Source organism: Meriones unguiculatus, chromosome 4 (assembly GCF_030254825.1).
Source record: "Meriones unguiculatus strain TT.TT164.6M chromosome 4, Bangor_MerUng_6.1, whole genome shotgun sequence".
In the NCBI taxonomy this organism is placed as follows: Eukaryota; Metazoa; Chordata; class Mammalia; order Rodentia; family Muridae; genus Meriones; species Meriones unguiculatus.
Genome location: NC_083352.1, coordinates 90,558,858 through 90,581,760, shown reverse-complemented (window position 1 = coordinate 90,581,760; position 22,903 = coordinate 90,558,858). Strand labels below are relative to the sequence as shown.

At 51.7% G+C, this 22,903-nt stretch overlaps 1 protein-coding gene across 4 annotated transcripts in view; it reads right to left on the bottom strand.

Annotated features, from left to right (window-relative positions):
- Positions 1-22,903, bottom strand: part of Rph3a (rabphilin 3A) — a 70,940-nt gene that overhangs the window by 6,351 nt on the left and 41,686 nt on the right. For 3 of the 4 annotated variants that reach the window (XM_021633197.2, XM_021633196.2, XM_060382487.1), the window contains exons 6-17: positions 15,629-15,758; positions 14,176-14,262; positions 12,051-12,216; positions 10,753-10,791; positions 10,508-10,669; positions 7,177-7,263; positions 6,837-6,896; positions 5,950-6,141; positions 3,681-3,760; positions 2,552-2,626; positions 1,085-1,194; positions 84-210 (exon numbers count right to left, since the gene is read on the bottom strand). In XM_021633197.2, coding sequence (XP_021488872.1) covers positions 84-210; positions 1,085-1,194; positions 2,552-2,626; positions 3,681-3,760; positions 5,950-6,141; positions 6,837-6,896; positions 7,177-7,263; positions 10,508-10,669; positions 10,753-10,791; positions 12,051-12,216; positions 14,176-14,262; positions 15,629-15,758 — 1,315 coding nt within the window. The remainder of the gene's footprint in view (positions 1-83; positions 211-1,084; positions 1,195-2,551; positions 2,627-3,680; positions 3,761-5,949; positions 6,142-6,836; positions 6,897-7,176; positions 7,264-10,507; positions 10,670-10,752; positions 10,792-12,050; positions 12,217-14,175; positions 14,263-15,628; positions 15,759-22,903) is intronic. The other variant, XM_021633198.2, reaches the window with a different exon arrangement.

The window sequence follows — 22,903 nt, the reverse complement described above, 5'->3', positions numbered from 1 at the left end:
TCCCTGCCTGGCATTCTGCACCACTGCAGTCCCTGCCTGATGCCCACGTGGCACAGCAGGAAGGCGGCAACCCCCCAGCTCACCGGGATCACCCGTTCCAGACAGATGTTGAAGTTCTTCCTCTGGTTAGGCTTCAGCTTCTTGAGGGAGAACCTTGTCTCGCCAATGAACTCATTGTGGCCAAACTTGTCCTCATCGCACACAGAGATCCTGCCATGGGCCAGAGAGAGAGAGAGCAACAGATGCTGAGCCACCCTCCCACTATGCACCTGGGTGAGGGGCACTGGGCGTGGCCAGGAATGAGGCTGCCCCTCTGTATACCAACAGTCCAGTGAGTAGCTCAGTTCACAGCCTGAGGGGTCTATGCGCCATAATCAGTGCCCACATAAAGAGCTAGAACATTCTAGTGCCCAGAATCTAGTGCTCAGAGTCCTTCCCTAAGCCCTCCCTTACCTTAAAAGACCCACTCTTGCCTGTGAGGGGCCATTTGCCTGCACTCAATCATGTGCAAACAAGACGGCACAGCAAACACCAGCGCAGTCTAGATTAAAACTCACTATGTAGTCCAGGCTGGCCCAGAATGCCTGATCCTCCTGCCTCAGCCTTCCAAATGCTGGGATGAGAGGTGTGCGTGACCCTGCCCACTTATCTACCCTTTCCGGTTGGCTTTGGCTTTTCCGTACCATGCATGTGAGTCTTAGTGGGGGTTCTTTTGGAGGGAGGGAGGTTGGTTTTTCAAGACAGGGTTTCTTTGTATAGTATAGTCTTGGCTGTCCTGGACTCACTCTGTAGACCAGGCTGGCCTCTAACTCACAGACATCTGCCTGCCTCTGCCTCCCCGAGTGCTGGGATTAAAAGCGTGTACCACCACACCCGCCTCAGCTGTGGCTTCTAAATCCAAACACATTCAGCCAACCAGGGACAAAAACCCCTCCTTCTGTCCTGAGCATGTGCAGATGGCTGTCACGGCTGCCTGGACAACAGAGGCTGACAGCCGTGGGCACGTGGCTACAGAAGGCCCCCGTGTTTGCAGTCCACGCTGTTCTTAAGGGCTGCCCCGCCCTCCGCCGCCTCCCGCAGGCACCTGAGTGTCTTTCTCTGCATGTCCTCCTCCGTAATGCCATGGTACTGCAGCGTCTCGTTCCACACGGGGTTCCGAGTGTTGCGCAGGGTCTTCGTGCGAAGCTTGTTGGACTAGAGCCCCAGGAGACAGACAGACAGACAGACAGGCGGGCACCTGTCAGCAGGGCCAGCCTGGAGACCCTCTTTGAGCATCCCCTTAGGTAAGGAAGCTTGGGCATCTTCCTTGGGGTTAGACACAGCTTCTAGAAGAGCCGATGCCATGTGTTCTGAGGCAGGGATGTGGGGTTATTCCCTGAATCCTCAGGCAAAATGTCCTCTGTGCTTGAAAGTCCTCAGAGGGGACAGCCAGCCTCCCTCCCTCCCTCACTCCCTCCCTCCCACAGCACTGAGAATGGAACCCAGGGTCTTGCACACAGCGGGCAGGTACTCTCCCCCTGAGGAACATTCCCACCCCTGTGATCCTCCTGCCTCAGCCCCTCCAGCAGCTGAGGTTATAAACCTGTGCCATCAGGCCCTGACAAGGTTTTTCATTTTACTCCAGGAAAGAAGACTGGAAATACACCTACGAACAGAAGAGGAAGCTGATGGTCCCAATTCACAAGAAAGTGTAAATGAACAGTTGGACTTGAATGGGTTTTGGTGGGCAGCAGACGTCACCAGTGGGTTGGAGGAGGAGGGTCCACGGTCAGTCACAGCCAGGGGTGGGCACAGCCTTGTCTCCAAGACAACGATGGGACATGATAGCACATGTGTGAATACATGTGAATGCATAAAAGTGTGTTTTGTGTATGTGCATATGCGTGTATACTCATGTACATACACAGGTGCAGGTGTGCATACTTGTGTTTTAGCATGTCTGTCTGTGTGTGTATAGGCATGTATGTGGCCTCCCTCACCCTGTTAGGTATTTGCAGCTCACAGCCGTGTGTAACCGGCACTGTTTTGGGAGTAGGAAGCTGGGTGTGTTCTCCCTCTTAGCCCTAAGACACCCGCTTCACCATGAAGGAAGGAAGGCCAGAGAGGTGGCTCCCACTTCTGGCCATGCTCCGTGCATCTACGGAAGAGGGAAATTAATCCTGGAGCGAAGAAAGGCTCATCGGGGAGTGGGACTAGGCAAAGGCCAGGGTCCACATCCTTCAACAGCATGGCGGTATCCAAGGACTCAGTCCTAAACCCTGGAAAAGCTGCGGCTGCTGCATGCACATGTGTGTGCATACATGCACAAAATTATACACGTATGTACTGGCTGTGGCTAGCTAGGGTGCAGTCAGACTGAGCTCACCCTGGCGCCCATGAAGGTATCTGCATGTGTATGGTCACTTCCCTCCTGGCCTTTGGCAGCCCTGGGCTCTAGGTTTTTGTTCTGGGGACAGTGCCCCACCCCCGCCCTGAGGGCTTTGCCTGTCATGGGATGGGGTGGGGCCTCGGGCTCTGAGCTGAGAACCAGAGACCCAGGCCCCCTGTGTACCTTGCTGGCTCCAGGCAGCAGGTGCAGCTTCACGTAGGGATCCGCCAAGCCGTTGGAGTCCATGGGCTTCAGCCCCTGCAAGAGGAAGAGGCATGAGACTGTCAGCCAGGACAGGCAATGCACCTGCCTCACCGAGTGGGGACAGACCAGAGGGATGCTGTAGCGTGAAGATAACGCTGGCTTCAGGTGCAGAGTTTAAAGATGGGCCGCTCCCTAGCTGTGGGCCTTGTTCACTCCCTGTGACTCTCTGAGTCCATTTCCAGGCTGTTGAATGGAGGAGCGGGTGGTCCTAGTGCAGTTGCCCCTGGGTGTTGTAGGTCTCGGAGGGGATGGAGAGGACATCCCCACATAGCTTGCAGAGAGGAAGGGCTAAGGGCAGAGATACTCCTGAATCAGGGGCCTGACTGACCTTTGCCTTATTCTGAGTCCTCAGTTTCCCTACTTGGAAGCTGAGGCTCAAACTCCTTGTCTCTCCTCAAGGCCCAGAGAAGGTGGTTTTACTTTCTCATCATTTTGTAGGATGAGTTAAGCTGGCCTCACTCATCCAAGCAACCCTCAACTTTCTGTAGCCCATGGTAGCATGGTGAGGTGGCTTGGTCCAGCATCCGGCCCAGGGGAGTCTGGGCCAGATCTTGTTGGGTTTTCCTGGGGTCCTGAACTTAAGTTCACCCTGGAGCTCCTCCAGAGTCTGGAATTCTTCAGCTCACATTCCCTGAAGCCTTCTGCAATGACTGCCTACACACACACACACACACACACACACCTACTCTCCACAGCTATAATCTTTACCTCACTGCTGCCACTGGCAGACAAAGACATCAGCAGGAGAGATAGAAAGAGTCACCAAGCAGGCTTTCATTGCACCCTGGTGAGACCTACAGTATCCTTTCTGGTGTGCTATGGCCTAGGCAAACCTCACAGCCAAGGTGCCTCTACCAGGAAGCAGCCCCAGGACCATCCCTAGAGGAAGTTCCTCCACCCCCAAGGAAGTCTGTCATGACTGATGACAACCTTGTTCACATCTCTGTCATCGACACGGGTCCATGACCACAGGAGCCTGGCCTGGGGCTCATCCCCCCCCCCACAGTCTCTTGGGAAAACAAGAGCGTTTCCAGAGGTCCACACACACCTTTGCTCTGATGATGGTACACTGCAGATTGCTGTTTTCCTGGTCATAGAGAAGACTGAATTCCAGGGCACCCAGTGTGGCTGCAGGCAACAGACACAGGAGCCAAGAAAAAAAAAATGTTTAGTGAATCCACAGACATTCCCTGATCACTTACCAATATGTCCAGCCTCAGCTAGGCACTGGGGCCACAGAAAGGAGAGAAGGCAAGTTGTGGTCTGATAGTCCATCCCCCTCTCCTGGGAGCCTTTGCCAAGCATTTGCACACGTGTTAGTTAGTGACTTCCTCCCCTGCCAGATTGAAGGTGCCCTGAAGACAAGGGGTGGGATTGCTGATTGACTATCCTGTGTGTAGAGCACATAGTAGGGACTCCTATGAGTGCTGAGGGAATGAGAGGATGTTAGCATTTGCTGTTCCCCTTGCTGGGAATGCTCTCCCTCTTCACGCTCACACATCTCACACCCTGTCACTGTCTACTATTTGGCTCAAAAGTCACTTCCTAGAGAAGCCCTCCTTGATTGCATCCTCGAGGCAGCCACTGGTGGGATCACTCAGCATACAATGAGTGATCATTCATAGCTTGACTCTTTGTGTCCTGTTGCCATTTGTCCCGTTGTCGTAGTGCCTGGGGCAGTTTGAGGTACCTGCTGTGAGGTCAGTAAGTCATTGTTAGTGACAAGTCATTGTTAGTGAGGAACAGAGAGAAGCCAGGCTTGGTATAACCCTCCCTTCACCTGTGCTTACGCCAGGGCAGCCTGGAGGCTGGGAGAGGTATCACTTAGGAGATGGATGATGGAGGAGATGAAGATCATCCAGGAAAAGGGTAGAGGAGGGCAGTATGGGGTGTTGTGAGGCTGACAAGGCAGGTGGGCTCCCCTCTCCTTTTCCCTGAGACGACAGACCCCTGACTCTGGAGAGTGGCCGTGACAATGGGGAAAACTGCTATGTCACATGGTGTGGCCCCGAATGACTGGAGACCTGTGATGGGCTGCCAGCCCGCCACTCACTGGCTATGATGGCTAATTTATGTCAACTTGACACAGGCTGGAGTCATTTGCAAGAAAATGTCTCACCAGATGGCAGATGGGACATATTCTTGGTTGATGGGAAAGGACCCAGATTACTGTGGACGAGGCTGCGCGGGGCTGGTGGTTCTGGGTTCTATGAGAAAGCAGGCTGAGCAAGCCAGTAAGCAGCACCCCTCTGTGGCCTCTGTATGAGCTCCTGCCTCCAGGTTCCTGCCCTGACTTCCCTGGATGATGGATTACAGCCGTAAGATAAATAAGCCCTTTCTTCCTCAAGTTGCTTTTAGCCCAGGTAGTTATCACAGCAACAGAAACTCTAGGACACTGGCCATTTCTGAATTATAGGGAGCCTCCCCAAGACTACACACAGAACGAGAAGAGAGAAGGCCCCGTGCCCACTCACTAGGGAAAGGAAGGATGGGATGTGAATGGCCCTGGTGGGAAGGGAGGCCCACTCAGAGCTCAGTTCCACTGACCAGAGTCCCATTCCTCGAGTGTGCTCAGCACAGCAGGGTCACGGTGGTGTCCAGTTTACCAAGCACTTTCTCTTCAGTGCCTCAGTTTACCCACCCATCAGCCTATACAAGAAGCAATATGGGCTGGGGGTACCAACCAGGTCACCCCACCTCCCAGGAGCACCCAAAAGTCCTGGTGCTCTGGCAGCTTCAGCCATAGCAGAAGAAAAAGACCTGCGAGTCAGTGTGTGTGCATGTGTATGCATGCATGTGTGCATGTGTATGCATGCATGTGCGCATGTGTCCCTGGGCCTCTGGGTCTGAGTCCAAGAGGGACACAGTAGGCGCCTAATAAATCATTGAGCGAATGACCTAGCAGGGGTCCTGGTTATGAGGAAGAAAAAAAAAAGACAGTACATAGAAGACTCACATTAGACTGCAGAGACCCATCCTGAGTTGGGGCTGTGGGACACCAGGTAATTCTGTTTGGCAGACGACTGGCAGGATGAACCTCAAGAAACCCCACTACAGGCCTTAACTATCTCAATGATGCTCCTCCACCATAAATGTGCAGTGTCCATACTGACCACACGATGGCGCTCGCCGGCCACCCCAGCTCTGGGGACCTGATGGGTGTAGCTCAATGATAGAGCTCTTTCCCAGCACGCAGGGCCCCGGGCTGGATCCCCAGAATCACAGGGATTTTAGGGTCCACGTGTTAGTGGTTAGGGACTCCAGGGTCCACTTTCTGGGTGACTATTCCCAACATGGCACCCCTAAGAGCCACTTACTTGCTTCGTCAGAATCATAGCTATCCGCCTCTTCCTCCTCCTCCTCTGCAGGTGGCGGCTGGCGGGCAGGGGCCGCCTGGGAATAGAGGGGTGCAGTGTGGGGCGCTGCCGGGAAGCCCCCAGCGGGGCCTGTCCTCTCCTCCCGGGCTGGGGCAACAGCCCCTGGATAGCCAGGGTCACCTGGAGGGGCCTCTGTGGGGAGGAGAGAGGCAGTGTTGAGTCTGTGTCACGGCAATGCGGCAGGAGGAAGCTTCCAGAATGCAGTTTCCCAGGCTGCACTCAGAATGAGGGTTCCTGGAGTCTGCGCGTGACAGCCAAGCCCAGGGCTGATTCGGACAGACTCCACAGGGCCAGTCAGTGGTGTGGACTCAGCCTCAGCTGTGTGACCCAGGGCCAGTTGCTTAACATCTTCCGAGCCCTAGTTGCCTTATTTGCAGAATGGGAGTTGTGGAGTCCAAAGTTCTGTGGTCGTCAATATTAATTTCATTAAACAATGAAGTCCACAAAAAGCAATGGCTACCTCGTAACCATGATGACCAGGCACTTGAGGCCTGCATGTGGGTCACAGAGTAATCACTGTTAGCTTATTGTGGGCCAAACACACTCCGGGCTCTATAAAAATATTATTTTTTTCTTTTTTTTTAAACTACTTTTTAAAAATGTTTTAGTTTGTTTAATCTTCCCAACAAAACCGTGAGGGAGGTCTTAGCCTGACTCCCACTTTATAGAAAAAAACCTGAGAGGTTGAGCCAAAAGAACTGGCTTGTCAGAGTGGAGGGTTCAGGGGTCTAGAAAACAGGCTACCTAGGCCTCACCAGGCAGGTACCTCACCAGGGTACAGGCTGAGGAAACGTGTTCTTGGAGAAGCTGGGACAGTTCACACTTGCCTGCGCTCTGCTCTGGAAAGCGTCCTGGCCCAGGCGCGGCCCTGCTGCCCCCTGGGGGCCCTGCGAGGGGAGGGAAAAGGGGGTGATGAGGGCACACCCCGTGTCTGTCTCTCCCTCTCCAGAGTCTCCCTTCCTCCTCCGAGATGTGGGGGAGGTACCACCAAGGAGCCCCGCCCTTTCACAGTGGACAGGATGCTCCGCCCACTCCTCCGACACAGTCCTGTCCTGAACACAGCGTCTCCTTCACCCCAGGATCTGAGGAGAGCCCAGGATTCTGCCCGTTACAGCCCTGCAGACTGCTGGGCGACACCAGGGCACATGGTGGCTGCATGGTGGTTACCTGGCTGCACGGGCTGGGGAGGAGGCTGGCTTGGCATTGAGGCTGGGCTGGGTCGGGAGGCCTGGACTGAGTTAGCCCGCCTCAAACCTGCAGGAAAAGGAGGGAGACAGCATAATTCTCTCTCTCTCTCTCTCTCTCTCTCTCTCTCTCTCTCTCTCACACACACACACACACACACACACGTGTGCACATGCACTCGAGGCTCCAGTAGAGGATGTCCTCTTCTACCTTCTCCTTGGTGCTCAGACCCTCTGGGCAAATCTCATTGGCTGCAGAGTTATTGAAAAGCACAGGTTGGCTGGGCCCCGGGATGAAGGCCTGTCATTTCAGCAAGGTAGGAGACCTGCAAATTTGAGGTCTGCCTGAGACACAGAGGGGCTCAAGACTAGAACTTGTCTCAAAATGAACAATGAAATGGGCCTGTGAGTGGAGATCAGTGCAGTGTGCTTGCAGAGAACCTGCCTCCAATGAGCCTGATGAAGGGATTAAATGAGATAATATATGCAAAGAGTTTAATCATGTGATCAGTGCTGTGCACCTTGGAGAGCCTGCATTCAAACCAGGAATCCTGACACCACCCACAAAGAGAAGGAGTGAGCCACAGCAGGGTAGAGGTCATTTATAACTGACACAGTGACCAGGGGTTGGAACCCTTGATGCAAAGAATGCCAGGAACCCAACACCAAGAGTCCAGTTTAAACACAGGCCAGGGGCCGAGCCAGACCTTCCTGTAGATTATCCAAGTGGGAAAAGCTGGACACCGCTGAGCTGCAGGGAAATGCCAATCAAACCTACCGAACCACTCTGAGATACTGACTCACACCCACGGGAGCAGCCAGCGCTTAAAGATCAACCAACAGCTGGGTGTGGTGGCACACACCTTTAATCTCTGCCCTTGGGAGACGGAGGTAGGTAGCTCTGTAAGTTTGAGGTCAGTCTGGTCTACAGAGCGGGTTCTAGACCAGCTGGGGCCTACACGGGCTGTAGCCCATGAGATCCTATCTCCAAAATCAAAAGCAAGCAAACCAAAGCCAGCAGTTTGGCTTAGCAGCTCATGTTTGTAACCTTAGCACTCAAAGAGGATGAGACAGGAGGATGGCTGTGTACTCCAGTTCAGCCTGCCTACACCGAGAAGCACTGTTTCCAAAACCAAACAACCAAACAAGCAAACACACAAAACAGCTAAACTAAACAAACCAGACAGTCAACATGTGTTGACAAAGGTATAGAGAAACTGGGTGTATATTGACAGAGACGTAAAAGTAATCTACACTACATAGGAAACAGGATGGTGATTTCTCTAAAAAGGTTAAATATAGGACTGCCCAACTTTGTGGCATTCTCATTGGTAGGTATCTACTCCAAAGACTTAACTAGATATTTGTCTGAGGCATTCATAACAGCATAGTTCAGAACAGCTAAATGTGGTAATAACCTAAGTTCTCTTGATAAATGGATAAAAGAAATGTGGTATGCCTACTCAATAGAATATTATGCAACCTTAAAAAGGGAAGGGCAGCTTGACAAATGCTTGAGCATGAATTAATCTTGAAGCTGTGCTCAAGATAGATAGATAAAAGTAAATACTGTGTGATTCCACTTAAGTGCGTCAAATGTATATGTAGGAAAAGGAAAGCGTTGAATGTTCTGCACTAGGGAAGAGGACAAAGAAAAGTTACAGTCTGATGGATACAAATAATCTCAGTTTGAGAAGAGGGAACATTCTGGAGGTGGATGTTGGTCATGGTGGCATGATACTGTGAGGGTGCCTGATGCTATGAAACTGTACGGAAAGAGTGGCTAAAATAGTAAATTATAGACAATAAATATGGAGAGTGTTTTAAAGGCTCAGAAAGCATGGCCGATATAAACCTCACCCCTGGAGGAGAAAAGAGGTTAAGAGTTCAGGACTGGGTAAATAAGGTTTTGATTCTTGTTTCACTCATTGTCACCTATGTAGTAAGAATGACCACAATCACCCCAATTCTAAGTTCATCTGTAGAGTTGGATCTCTCACACCTGTGCTGGGGCTGTGGCAAGGAGTCATTAAGAAGTTCTGGGAAGCGCCTGTTACACGGTAGGTGCCCCATCAATTTACTCTGGTGGTCAGCTCTAGGCGCCTGTGCTCTGTCCATCTGAGCGCTGGGATCACTAGCGGGTGTGGGAAGGAGATGGTAGGAGCCCCACGCTGCTGTCAGGAAGACGGGAACTGAACTGCTAGTTAAGCTGTTGGGATAAAATGTCCCCACAGGCTCCTGTGTTGAGGCCCTGTTTTCCAGCTGGTGGCCTATTCTGGGAGTTGGTGGAAACTTTAGGAGGTGAGGGTCTCACTGGAAAAAGCTGGCCACTTCCTGTCCACTGCTGTGTGGGCCCCTCAGCTTTGCCCTCCTGTCTCTGACAGACTGAGACCTCCGAAGCTGTGAGCTAAATTCATCTTTCCTCGCTTCAGGTGATGTCCTCCATCTTGTCACAGTGATGAGGAAACTAAAACACACAATTTAGGCAGTGAATACTGAGCCAGGGGGGAGGGTGCACATAGAGGGCTGAGGCAGGAGGATCACGAGTTCAAAGCTATCTTGGACTCATAGTAAGAGAATTCTTCTCCTTCCGTGTGTATGTGCTTGTATCTCTTCCTCTCTGTCTCCGTGTATGTGTTTGTGTGTGTCTTCCTGTCTCTGTCTCTGTGTGTGTGTGTCTGTCTGTGTCTCTCTCTTCCTCTCTCTCTCTCTCTCTCTCTCTCTCTCTCTCTCTCTCTCTGTGCATGTGCCTGTGTGTGTGTGTCTTGGGGAGTGGATATCAGAGATCAATGTGGGTCCTGAACACTCAGCCACCACATTGAGACCCATCCCCTCACCAGGAAAACAGGGATGCGCTCCTGAGACTCTGATACAGGCTCACAGAAACCACATCCTCGGTTTATCAGTCTTGGCCTTCAAAGTCAAGCAGCCAAGACTCTCCTCACCAGGCATTTCACAGTATAATCTACTGCTGGTGGTCCCAGGGAGCTGGGCCCTGTTGGTGGCACCTGTCAGTTACTTCCTGGCCACATTGTTCCACCCACTGACAGTGACAGCAGAGGCCACAGGCAAAGTAATTAGATGGATACTCTCTCTGCTCAAAGCCAAGTGACCTTTCCTCTAATCTTGGGGGTCAAGCAAAGCTCATGTGGTTTTCAAATATGCCATGTTGGGGCAAAAAAAAAGTTTGATCACAGTGATGATGTCTGGAGCTAGAATTTTATTATTCCTGACTATAGACCAGAATAGATGATAGGAACTTGGGAACAAAACAGGTATACAGTAAGTGCTCAACAAAGACAGCACGTGCCTACCTCGATCACCTGCCGGGTTCTGGCTGGTGTCTCCAGCACCCCCACCATGGCCATGGTCCCAGCCCTCCGAATCCTGTGCAGTTGTACTCATTCGTGCCTCAGAAGCCCTGCGCGTGGGAGGCCCGTGGCTTCCACGCCCAGGAGCAGAGGTGAGGTCAGGGCCTGCAAGGAAAGGCACGGCTTGCACACAGAGAGGGAGGTGGTAGGGTAGGATCCCAGAGTGGGAGACAGTTGGCAGAACCCACCTGGTTTCTGACCTGGAGCCCTCCTGTCCTCCATGTCACCTGGAGAGCGAGAGAGAGAGAGAGAGAGAGAGAGAGAAAGAGAGAGAGAGAGAGAGAGAGAGAGAGAGAGAAGAGAGAGGAGTGCTGGTTTTCTGGAGTCCCGAAGATTCTTGCTTTAGAGCTCCACAGGAGGCTCAAGCTCTCTCCCCTAGAGCTGTTTTGGAAGCATTAAGTTAGTTTCCCTCCAGCCCCACCCCTGATCTGTCTAGTTAACCAGCCTCATTTCCTTATTGCGTGTGAAGACAGGAGCACAGATTGACAGAACAAAGGCTGTCTCTCCTGCCTAACTTGCCAGGTGTGGCCAACCTGTGACACCACAACACAGCGTTGTTACTTGTGAATTCATAATCAGACACCGCACAGTCAGCTTACCAAAAAAAAAAAAAAAAAAAAAAAAGGCTAAAAATTCTTCTGTGTCCTAAATAAATTTACAGTTTTGCTTTAGGATGCATCCATAGCTTCCTAGGCTGTGTGTGGCCTGTGGGCTGTGTGTTGGACACCCCTGGCAGAAGAAGGAAAGGATGGCAGGTGGGACTGTACTCTCCTGGCAGACACAGGGTCTGTTGACAGCTTGGTGATTCTACAAGAAGTAGAATGGCTTTATAACCAATGAAGAAAAGCTTTTGGCACCAGGGTCCATGCAAGGTACCCTGGGAAATCAGCCTGTGAGAGAGCTGGTCAGATGCTTTTATTTGAGCCCTGTCTCTCCAGATCTCTTCTGAGAAACGATGCCTCAGCCCTGCCATCCAGTTGGATCTTAACATCCAGCGTTAATTGGGACTGTTACAAGGGCTTTATCTGGCCAGTCCACGAGGTGCTGGCCAATGAAAGTGTGATTTTTATGGAGTCATTTTTCTTCCTGCTTGCCTCTTTCTCCTTTAATGAACACTTTAATTATTAATGAACACGTTCAGATAACAGCCATGATATTAATAGTGCTGATAATTTTCTTTTGCTAATTTAATTTCTGTTCATCTTTCACTTTTAATTAGTCCCGTTTCAGAATTGTTTATAGTCAATAAAAGAAACACAAGTGAAAATCAGACCTGGTATAGCATGCCCATAACCCCAGCACTTAGGAGGCAGAGACAAGAGGTCAAGATTCAGATCACTAAGTCCTCAGATGTAAAGTGAGTTCCAGAGTAGCCTGGGCTACATAAGACACTGACCAATAAATGGGTACTTTGCTAGGACACCTCCAGGTAGACCAGGAGGCTGAGCCCTGTCCATGGTGCTAAAAAGGGTTAGTTTTGTCCTACCTCGAGCTGGCCCACGCGCTGTGTGCCTGGACTCAGGTGTAGGCTGCTCCAGGGCAGCAGGCTCACCAGCAGGCTGCTGGGGTTTGGTCTTCTTTATAGGCATGGGCTGTGGAAGGACCTGTTTGGGGAAACCTTTGAAGAACCATGCTCCTGAGCGCTTCCAGACCTGGGAAGGGAGGGAGGAGGTATGGGAGACATGGCAGCCAACTGCTAGTTTTTACCTTTGCTCCCACAGTTCATAGCCATGACAGTGGGCACGTATATCTGTACCACACATTAACCTCACAAACATGACAGCCATTTTATTGATGGAGAAAGTTGAGTGTTTGCCATGTCAAGGATCAATCCAATAGCTCACAGCCAGAGAAAGGAAGAGTGGAGGCTCAATGCCAACTGTCTCAACTTTTAACTGTGGCCTTTCACTTGATGTAAGGAAGGTGGATGCAGCTGTAAGCCCCAACACTTGGGATGTAGAGGCAGGAGGATCAGAAATGCAAGTTTGAAGCCAGCCTGGGCTACATGAGACCTTGACCCAAAAAGATAAAATAAAACAAGTGATCTACCTCTTGACCCTTCTTCCAGAATCAGGCCTGTATCACGACTTCAGTTAGACAAGCTGATATGGGGACATCTGGAAGATGCCACATTCTCATCTTGCTACATTCCCTATGGGATTCCCAGTATGGCACATAATAGCCAGGCCTTAATAACAGAGCACCGGAACTTTGGTCCTCTGGCTTGTGTGGTACATAACAGCAGAGGAGTTTGCAGATGTGGAGAGGAGAAGGTCATGGTGCCTATCACCTTGGCTCTCTGCCTACTGCTGGTTGGTGGTGATGTCCTGTTCTCTCCACCTATCTTCCTGGATACTGTACCTTCCTTCCTCTTCCTGTTCAGACCAGAGCGTACAATCAGGGTCCTGCCATCACTCATCTTAGGGGAGGTCCCTCCTCCACTGTCGGTGTCCCCCACTGTCAGTGTCCCCCACTGTGCCAAGAATAGCACCTTCATCAACACTTCCCTGAGTGCCCTGCTGTTCTGGGGATAAGGAGAGAGAAGATAGCCATTGAGACAATATCTCCAAGGTAAGTGTCTGAAGCAGGGGGTGAGTGGTAAAGGAATTAGGAGGATGGTGGGTAGAGTCAATAACACAAAGCAGGTCTGAGAGAGACCGGTTCTAGAGGAGGGCAGAGCAGAGAATGGGCAGACAAAAGAGGTGAAAATGGGGGAGGTAGAGGAAGAGAAGGAAGCAAGAGTGAAGAGAGAAAATACCATAGAGGAAGGAAGAGGATGAGGAGTGGAAAACAGAAGACAACAGGCAAGGAGGGAGAAAAGATGCAGAGTTCTAGGGAGATGACTCAGTGGTGAGAGCAAGCATGAGGATCTGACCTCAGATCTCTAGCACTACCGAAAATCTGGGCAGTGTGTGCCTGCCACCCTAGTGCTGGGGGATAGAAGCAGGAGGATCCTGGGGACTTGCTGGCCAGCCAGCCTAGCTGAATGCATGAGCTCCAGGCTCAATAAGAGACCCTGAGTCACAAAGCAGGGCAGAGACAGTAAAGACAGACACCCAATATTGGCCTCTGGCTTCCACAGGCTCACAGCTGGGCACGCATAAGAGCAGACACATGTCAAAAACTTATGCTCCAGAGAGAAGGGGTTGAAAGAGGAAGAGATGGATGGATGGATGGATGGATGGATGGATGGATGGAGAGACTAGGAGGAGGAAGACTCAGAATATGAGGGACAGTGATGGGGAGGGGAGAAATCAGACAGTGGTGAAAATGAGGACAAAGGGGGCAAAAGGCCCCTCTAAGCACAGGAAGAGAGATGCACATACTCACCACGGCTTCACCAGCGAAACTCATTCCTTTCATGTTTTTAGACAGGGTCTTGTGGACCCAGGCTGGCCTCAGATCCATTATGTGCTTGAGGATAACCTTGGAACTTCCAATCCTCCTGCCTCCACCTCCCCAGTGCACCACCATGCCCAGTTTGAGCAAACACTCCCCAGCCCTAAGCTCAGTTCCTTTCCTACCAAACCCTTACGTCAGAAGAGCCATTTCAAGACCCCCAGGCTCCACATGCGACCCTGACCCATTGCCTCCAGGCAGAGGCCACTCACCTCTCTCTGCTCAAGGCAGATCTTACAGAGCCACACCGGATGTGGGCGGTTGTTGGAGGTCTCTACCCCACACTTGGTGCAGACATTCTGTGGATAAAACACAGCCAGAAGCACACACAGGTGAGACATGTTCTGAGCTGTTGGGGGACTGGTGATGGGCAGAAGGAGGGTGGCAATGGAGCTCAAGATCTCTTGGGGGATGGAAAGAGCAAGAACCCTTTCTCATTTCCTTCCTCGAGCAAGACCCATTAGAATAAAGTTTTTCACTTTGGGTCCTGCTGCCGTTGGCAAGAGCTGGATTCTTCCTCAAATGCTGGAGAAGTCTCTAAAAGAATCCATCCTGTGGGGTCTGAGTCCCCAGCCACCACATGGAGGAGGCATTTGGCATGATCTTTAAGAAGAAAAGCCAGAATACCTATTTTGTTTATCGGCTTCTTTCTTTTCCCAGAAGGTCAGAGACAACTTTAGCTGTGACTACAAGTCCACCCACTCCAGCAGATGGACAATGTCTGAATAACAGACAGACAGACAGACAGACAAAGGGACACTACTCCAGGATGCCCTTCCTAGCAGCTGAGGACAAATAGGAAAACCTAGGGATACACAAAATCATCTACCAAGATGACTGATAATGCACTGTCTTTCAGATGAACTTTCCCCAATACTGTATTCTATAGGCTGCGTGCTTTACAGAGTGGGAGATGCCCAGGGGCATGATGGGAGTCCCTAGCTGGGTGGGTCACCCAATTCCCTTGTGTGGGATCAAGCAGACCAAAGGCTGTCATGTCTCTGTTCTGGAAGGTTTGGGTCCAGACAATTGGGGGGGCAGGGCAAGAGCTCAGGGAGGGGGGGTTCCCTGCTCTTGAAGTCCAAGGAGTCCAAGTTGGCTGGAAGGAGGCTTTCTAAGGCTTTGTTTTAAAAAAAATGAATTTTTTTTTTTTTTTTTTTGCTCCTATTGTGTGTTTTGGAGTGTGTGTGCCAGAGGAGAGCTCACTTCTTCCTCTTGGCCCAGGTTCCAGGATTACATTCAGGTCACTAGGCTTGAACAGCAAGTGCCTTTACTTGCTGAGCCAGCTTGCCTACCTTTGCTATCTATGTCTCCTGTTCCTTGATGCATGTTAAGGAGCCACATACATGTGTGTGTTCATGGGTGCACATACATACCCGGCATGCTCTTTAGATTTCACACCTATCTTGCTAACTAGCCCCTGGCCAGGTTCCTCATGCCCCAGACTCCTGAGTTCATCTCGAGTAGAGATCAGCTCTGAGGGGACATAGAGGCCTTCCAGGGGAGGAGCCAGGACCAAGGTGACCTTGGAGGAACTCACATCCTGCAACTGCCCTTCAGTTGAACTCAAGCTCCACCCTCCCAATCCCAGAGTCGCAGTCCAATCCCCAACTCCTCTTCCCCATGCCGGTGTCCAACAGGAAAGGGAGAGAGCAGATGCCGTACCTTCTTACAGTCTTCACACACGACACAGGCAGAGCCCAGCATGCCCAGCTGCTCCCCACACAGAATGCAGCGGTTCACGCCGTCCCCAGCCACACTCTTCCTCATGTTCTCCAGACGGTCCACCAGGCGCCTGGAGCAGAGATGGGGCAGTAAGGACTCCCGGAACCAGGTGCCCCCAGTGTGTCCCAAGCAGCGTGAGGTCCTCCACCTCTGAGGCTATGTTCTTGAGAACCGGGCAGTGGCTGGGGAGCCTCTCCTGGGGAAAGGCATCTAGAGCCAGCACTTTCAGAATATCCGAGCCCACTCCAAGTCCAGGCCTTCAGCAGCCCTCTGTGCCGATGGCTTTGGGATCAGGCCCTTTCCGACTCACACGGCCTCGTCCACGGAGCTGCCCTCAGAGCTCCGAGTTGGCTAGCTAGCTGTGATACATGTGCATTCGGCCCTCATTACAGGCATCTGTTCACTAATGCTTTCAAACAAAGCACATTGCAGGCACCTGCTAAAACGAAGATTCCAAAACGTGGGTCTGGGGTGGAACTTTCTAGAAAGCTCGGAAGCAGCCCTGCTTAGCCCTGCTGGCCCAGGCTCCTGCCAGTGTAAGGTCGAACCTGCGGGCATCCTATGTGACCTTTGGCATTTGGACTTTCAGACATGTCTTCTGCTAATCTCAACTTCCTTCCAAGCCCTTTCCTCAGACAAAGCTTTACCGGCCTAACTGCGTAAGGTGCCTCACATCTATTACCCCGGCACATGGGAAGTGGAGGCAGGAGGATTGCTGTGAGTCCCAGGTCAGGCTTGGGTTTCAAGCTTGTGGAGTGAGAGCCTGTCTCAAACTCTCAAAACCAAAAGGCTTACTGTGTTATTATAGACAGTAGCCCACAGGGGGCAGTAGAGCCCTTGGTGGGTCCTGGGAAACAGCCTCCAGAGAGGGTCATGGGCAGCCCCACCCACAACCATGCTATGAACTCTGCCCTGAGGGCCCTCTGACTCCTGAAAATTCATTTCTGGTGCTTATCCCATAAGTCCCCTCAAGGGAGCACAGAGCAGACTGTAGGCCATGGAGCCTCTGTTGTGACCCAGGCAACACCGCACTAAAAGGAACTGACAGCACAGAGCCCAGGCTGGCACTGGCTGGCGCTCATGCCCAGCAGTAGCACTGGCCACCTCTCTCCCCAGACTATTCTTATGGGCACACAGAGGCCGTAACTGGAGCCCACAGTCTGTGGTCTCAGAAGCCAGGTGTGGTGGTGCTGGCCTAGGCGTACTTGCTGTGTGATAGGCATGAAGGTCAACACTTGGTATCAGTTTACCTAGCAAACCTTCTAGCAACTAGGAACTCAAAATTCTCACAGTCCCTGACTTCAGATTTTTTTTTTTTTTCACTTTGCCAGGGTGTGGTGGTGCACACCTTTAATCCCTGCACTCAGGAGGCAGAGGCAGGTTGGAGACCAGCCTGGTCTACAGCGTGAGTTCTAGGGAGGACAGCAAAGGCTGTTACTCACAGAAACTCTGTCTCAAAAAAACCAACAAAAAATATTTTTCAGCTTCACCATGGTATTAAAGAGACTCAATTTGAAACCACCTTGATGGGAACATGGCTAAGTTGGTAGAGCACTCATTTAGCATATACCAAGCCCTGGGTTCCAGCCCTAGCACCACATAAACCAGGAGAGGTGGCACACAGCCGTAATACCAGCACTTGGGGGGCAGAGGCAAGAGAATCAGAAGTTCAAGGTCATCCCTGGCTACGTAGTAAGTCTGAGGCGAGCCTGGACTACATGAGACCCTGTCTCAAAGAAAAGAACTAAATAAATAAACAGACCAAAAACGACCCTTAATTTTTATCTCCTTCTAGAAGCAATATACGGTGCAGCCCTCTTTCATGACGGTGTCGGCAGCACTGGGCCCAGCTCTCTGCCAGCCCCACCATCATGAGTGGAAGTGACTACGTTTGACTGTGCACTGGGCTGCGGTGCTGGTCAGGCAGGTCATCTGCACTTCCTATTTGTGATGCTTGCAGCTTATGATGAGTTTATCCTTCCACCACCCCCACACACCGTGAGGATCCTCTGTACCCATTTATTCAACTCAGAAAACCAAGACCACTTAGCCAAAAGGCAGTAAGGGCTGACTCAGTCTGCCCCACCTCCACAAGCTCTGCTCCCTGCTTCCATACACAGAGCAACATGTCAAGCAATGCTGGGCAGCCGAACCTCACCCTGACCTGTCCTCATGCCTTTCCCGAACCAACGGCCTCTCTGTCGTTGATAATGCCTGAGCTGTACGTGGTGACCTCAGCTGCTGCTGTGCCCTGTGGCTGATTCAAGCATCTAGGAGGCTGAGGCTGGGGATCACGAGTGTGAGGAAAACCGGGCTACTTAAGAGAGTTCCAGGTCAGCCCAGATACATGGGGCTATCTCAGGCACCTCCTTCCCTCAGAGAAACTGACAGCAACAAAATCCACTAGGGACTTGTGAGACAGTGCTTTCCACAGAAAACTTGCCTTGCAAGCGTGAGAGACTGAGTTTAATTTCCCAGAACCCAAGTTTTTAAAGATGCTGGGCATGGAGATGCTCACTGATAACCACAGCACTGAAGAGGGGGAGATGGGAGACCCCTGGGCTCATTGGTCGGCCAGCCCAGACTATCTGGAGAACTGCTGGCCAGTGAGAACTGGATAAACAAGGTGGAGGGAGGGAAAAAGGGAGGGAGAAAGGGGGAGAGAAAGAGAGAGAGAATATGAATAAAACTAACCACCACCCAAAAAGAAAACCCTTAGTGTAGGGCCCTGATGTTGTATTTCAGCCAGGCTCTGCCCCCTAAAGTCCAGTTTCATCCAGGAAATACTGGGCCACACCAGTGTTTGCCAAACTGTGCTTTTGGCTCCCTGGGGGTTCCAGCTAAAGTGAGGGAGGCAGGAGATTCTGAGAGAGCCCCACACCCCATCTCCTCCAAGTGGGCCTGCTTTCATCTCTCTTAGTTGGTAGCATCGGATGAGGTTGCCTTTGGTCATTTGGTCTCATGGTTCTCAAAACCTCCAGAGTAGATAAACCAACATGGCTTTGGGATGCCACAGGAGAGTGAGGGCATGAGGCCCGCCGTGGGGGAGCAGCAAGAGAGCACAGAGGCATTCTTTTCGTCAAGAGTCTCTTCTGTTACTCTGGCCAGAAAATCTTCTCATGTGGCTCAGTCCTTTTTGTTCTCTGGGACAAGACAGCTGAGAAAAGCAACTTAAAGGGAGAAGAGAATTCATTTGGCTCACAGTCACAAAGCCTCTCAGTCCATCACGGTGGGAAGAGAGGGGATCTCTTTAATCCCTGGGAACGTGTGGAAGAGGCAGAGAGTGCACTAGGAACCAGGGGTGGGTAAAATCTCCAATGGCCTCCCCTTAGTGACATGATTCCTCTAGCAAGGACCTGTCAGGGGAGGTTCCACAGCATCCCCCAAAGAGCTCCCCCATCTGGGGAGCAAATACTCAACACAAAAGCCTAGCTGAGGAAGCATTTCAGATTTTAGAGACAGGGTCTGTCATGCAGGCCCAAGGCACAAAGGTGAGAGGCTTGCAAAGGTCACGCAGCTATGGTCAGTCTAAGCTGTAATGTGCTTCACTGGAGAACATCTTATGGGGGTTTCCAGTTTCTTCCTGCCTCTTCCTGGATAGGAAGGGCACAATTTGCCTCCACTTTGTAACGACCTTGCCAGAATGCCTGGCCCTTCCATGATCAAGCTTACAAGCCTGTCACCCCATACATCCAAGGCAGGTCTCCGGAGTGTGTGTCAGAGATTTTACAAATTGTACCTTCAGAATGAAGACCGTGTTTTGATGCCCCTAGCCCTTGTCACAGCAGTTAGGAGGAGGGTATGAAGTGGCGGGTGGACCTTTCTTCTTGGCAAGGCCTCTCATGCCCACCTATGTGGACACTGACCCCTCAGCCCCGAATGTGAGCCAATGTAGAAGGCCCCTAAAGCCAGAGCTTTTAATCACAGAGATAAAACTTTGCAAGGGGCTAGGTTGAAGCCATGCCACCATGTGTGACTGGCGGGCTGGCAACCTAGTGATAGAGCACGCCTGTCGTTTCGTGTCAGAACCATTTGCCCTTCTAGGTCTCAGCTGGAGGGCTTTTGGCACTCTGGGTCCCCTCACTGCCTGTCAATCATCCAGCTTTGTGATGAAGCTCTCACAATCAGGCTCCAGCTCCATCTCCGTGATGGGTCCAGCTAACCCGGACATCCATGTTTAACCATGCAGCCCTGAGCAAGTGTTTCCCAAACCCACAGTCCACCTTGAGCCTCCAGGGAGCACACTGAATGTTCAGGGAATGGTTTTATTGGCTCAGCACCAGGCTCAGGAACCCACATTTTAAAGAGGCTTCCCATGTGCTCTCTATTGGCCATTCCTGCACCATTTTTTTTTTTCTGGTTCTAGAAATAGAACCCAGGGCCTCCTGTGTGCTAGTTGACGTTCCACTCCCCAGCCATGCCCAGATCACTCCCAGCCCTCCCACCTCCCTACCCCCATCCCCATCCTCCCCCCAACCCCCGGCTGAATAGGAAGAGGTGAGAGGGAACCTCATGTGAACCCTCGCCTCAAGAAGCTAAGTGGGAAAAGAGCCCCAAGCAGTCAGGCTGGGAGTATGAGGCTGTAGGCATCACGGCTGAATGTCTTTGCAGCGTGCACCAAAGAGAAAGCAAACGAGAAATCAAAGTACTGGCCTCAAGTATTGTCCCTGTCCCCCTGGGAAGCAGCACTTCTCCTCTCCACTTTAACTCCTCATGGGGAGCACACGTCACCTTTCATTAGGCAAGAAAAGTACATTTCCCAAGCTCAAGCTATGCAGATGGGAGGCTAAAGGGCAAGAGTGAAAATCCTTCCTCTCAGCCAGTCGATGATGGCTGTGCTGGCATTTTCCTAACTGCAGCTGGTTACTTGGCTTGAGCTGAGTGGAAACCACAGATCCTCAAAAACACACTGCACAAACAGCCCCATAGAGTCTTCAAGGAGCTTGCAAACTTCCCCCGTGAAATCTCCCAATTGAGGTCCCCAGGGTCAGTGTCTATTTCAGGTTGCTAGGCCCAAGCTCCTGCAGTGGTTCATTAAGGTCTGAACACTCAGTAGCCTTGCCAGCCCCAAGCTCCAAAATCCTTCCATGATGCTCCCCAAGACAACACAGTCATGTTTGCTGCAGGAGTAGCCCACTCTCTGTTACCAATTTCTGTCCAAGCTAGCTTGCTGCTACTGTGATAAGGACCGCGACCAAAAGCAACTTGGGGAGAGAAGGAGTTAATTTGGCTTACAGCTGAGGGAAGTCAAGGCAGGAACCTGGAGATGGGAACTGAAGCAGACCATGGAGGAACAGGACTTACTGGCTTGGCCCTTGGCTTCACGGTCAACCACCTTTCTTATGCTTTCCAGGACCACCGGCCAAGGGGATGACACCACCCACAGTGGGATGGGCCCTCCCACATCAATCATCAATCAGGAAAATGCCTCCAGAGACTTCCCGAAAAGCCAGTCTGATGGAGGCATTTTCTGAGATTTCCTCTTGCCAGATGACTCGAGCTTCTGTCAAGTTGACAAAAACAAAACAAAACAACAACAAAAAAAAAACTAACCAGCCCAATGAATTTGAATGACCTTGGCTCTCCTGGTACCCTCTGCCTAGCTTCCCTCCTAACGTGGGTAGCACTCAGAGATGTCAAGTCCTAGAGCCCAGACACCCAGCCCAGCTTTTCTTCTGGTCCTTGGTGCTGAGATGGTCCTGGAGGCAGCCCGATGTTTTATCGCTGTCTCCTCTGCATTCATCCCCTGCTCAGACACCCAATTAGCCAGCCACTGTACGTCGCTGGCACCCTCCTGCTAGGTCTTTACATGCCCAGTTGACTTTATGACGCCTGGAGAGCTGACTTTTGTACTGTCCGTACTCTGGGGCTCTCCCATGTGCCTCTGTGACCAGGATGTTGTACTCTGCTTGGGAACACACCCTCCTATCAGGACAGCGGTTCTCGGGCTTCCTAACAGCACCACCCTTTAATGCAGTTCCTCATCCCCAACTGGAAAACTGTTTCCGTTGCTACTTCATAACTGTAATTGAATCGTAATGTAAATATTTTTGGAGACAGAGGTTTGCCAAAGGGGTCGGGACCCAGAGGCCCGTAGGACAACCTGTACCCCGGCACATGTGCTACCCCCTCAAATGATCAGCATATACATGCAAAAGTACGTCTTTACACACATGGCTCTGGGCTCTGGGGAGAAGCCATCCCCCCAACGTGCCCTGTCGAGACAAGTAGCACCACTACTAGTGGATCTCTGGCTCCTGTGAAGAGTCCAAGATGACCCCCACAACGCCCTAGCCACTGTCTGGGCTGCCAGTTAGCATGGCCGTAGACCCCGAGGTGTGGAGGAGATAAATAAATGGCTTTCTGCTGCAGGGGAACCAGCATGATAGAAAGCTTGCTGCTTATCTACATGCTGTGGTCTGTGCACTGGCCAGAACCAGCACGGATAAAGGCCTGAACTATGGGGACCTACCAACAAGTGGGTGGGGCCAGAGCAGCTGCAGCACCACCTCACTGTGATTCTCAGCACTGACAGTGGGTGCTGTCTGTCTGTCTGTCTAGCTCTATTTCCCACCTCCTCTCTCCCTGCCCCATCAATTCTTGCCTCCTCCTGATTGCCAAACGGGGGGATATTAGCGAGGAATTTCTTAAGCTATGGGGCTGTAGTGCTGTCAGAAGTGAAAGTGGTGGCCCATCTGCCCTGAGCAGGAGATGACTGCTCTGGAGGAAGCCAGCCCCAGGCTCCCAGGCAGGGCTCTCAGAACCTGTCCTTAAATGACCAGGCTGCCCCCAGGTGCAGCTGACATTCAGGGCCTTGCCTGGCAGGCTCGCCAATTCTCCCCCCTGAGCAGCCACAGTTCCCGTGTCACCTTGGGGTGGTTAGTGTGCCGGGCTCTGTGCTAGGTATTCCTTGCCTTGTTTTCCTTGAGCAGTAAACACCTGTGAGATTGGTCCTGTTAATTCCTCCCTGCTCTGCAGATGGGGTCACTGAGGCACGCAGAGGGCAGTCACGCACAGGGGCCCTTGTGGCTGGTCTAATTGCCTGGACATTAAGTGGGGGACGTGTATGTCATTCAGTGCTCAGGGTTGTGGCTCAGTCTATGCTCCTCAGTTTCCGTCATGATAACTGGAACAGAGAGTGTGCCGAAGCAATCAATCCGACACACATCCGAGACACCTGTGAATGCCTGTCTGTCTCTCTGTGTCCCTCCACCA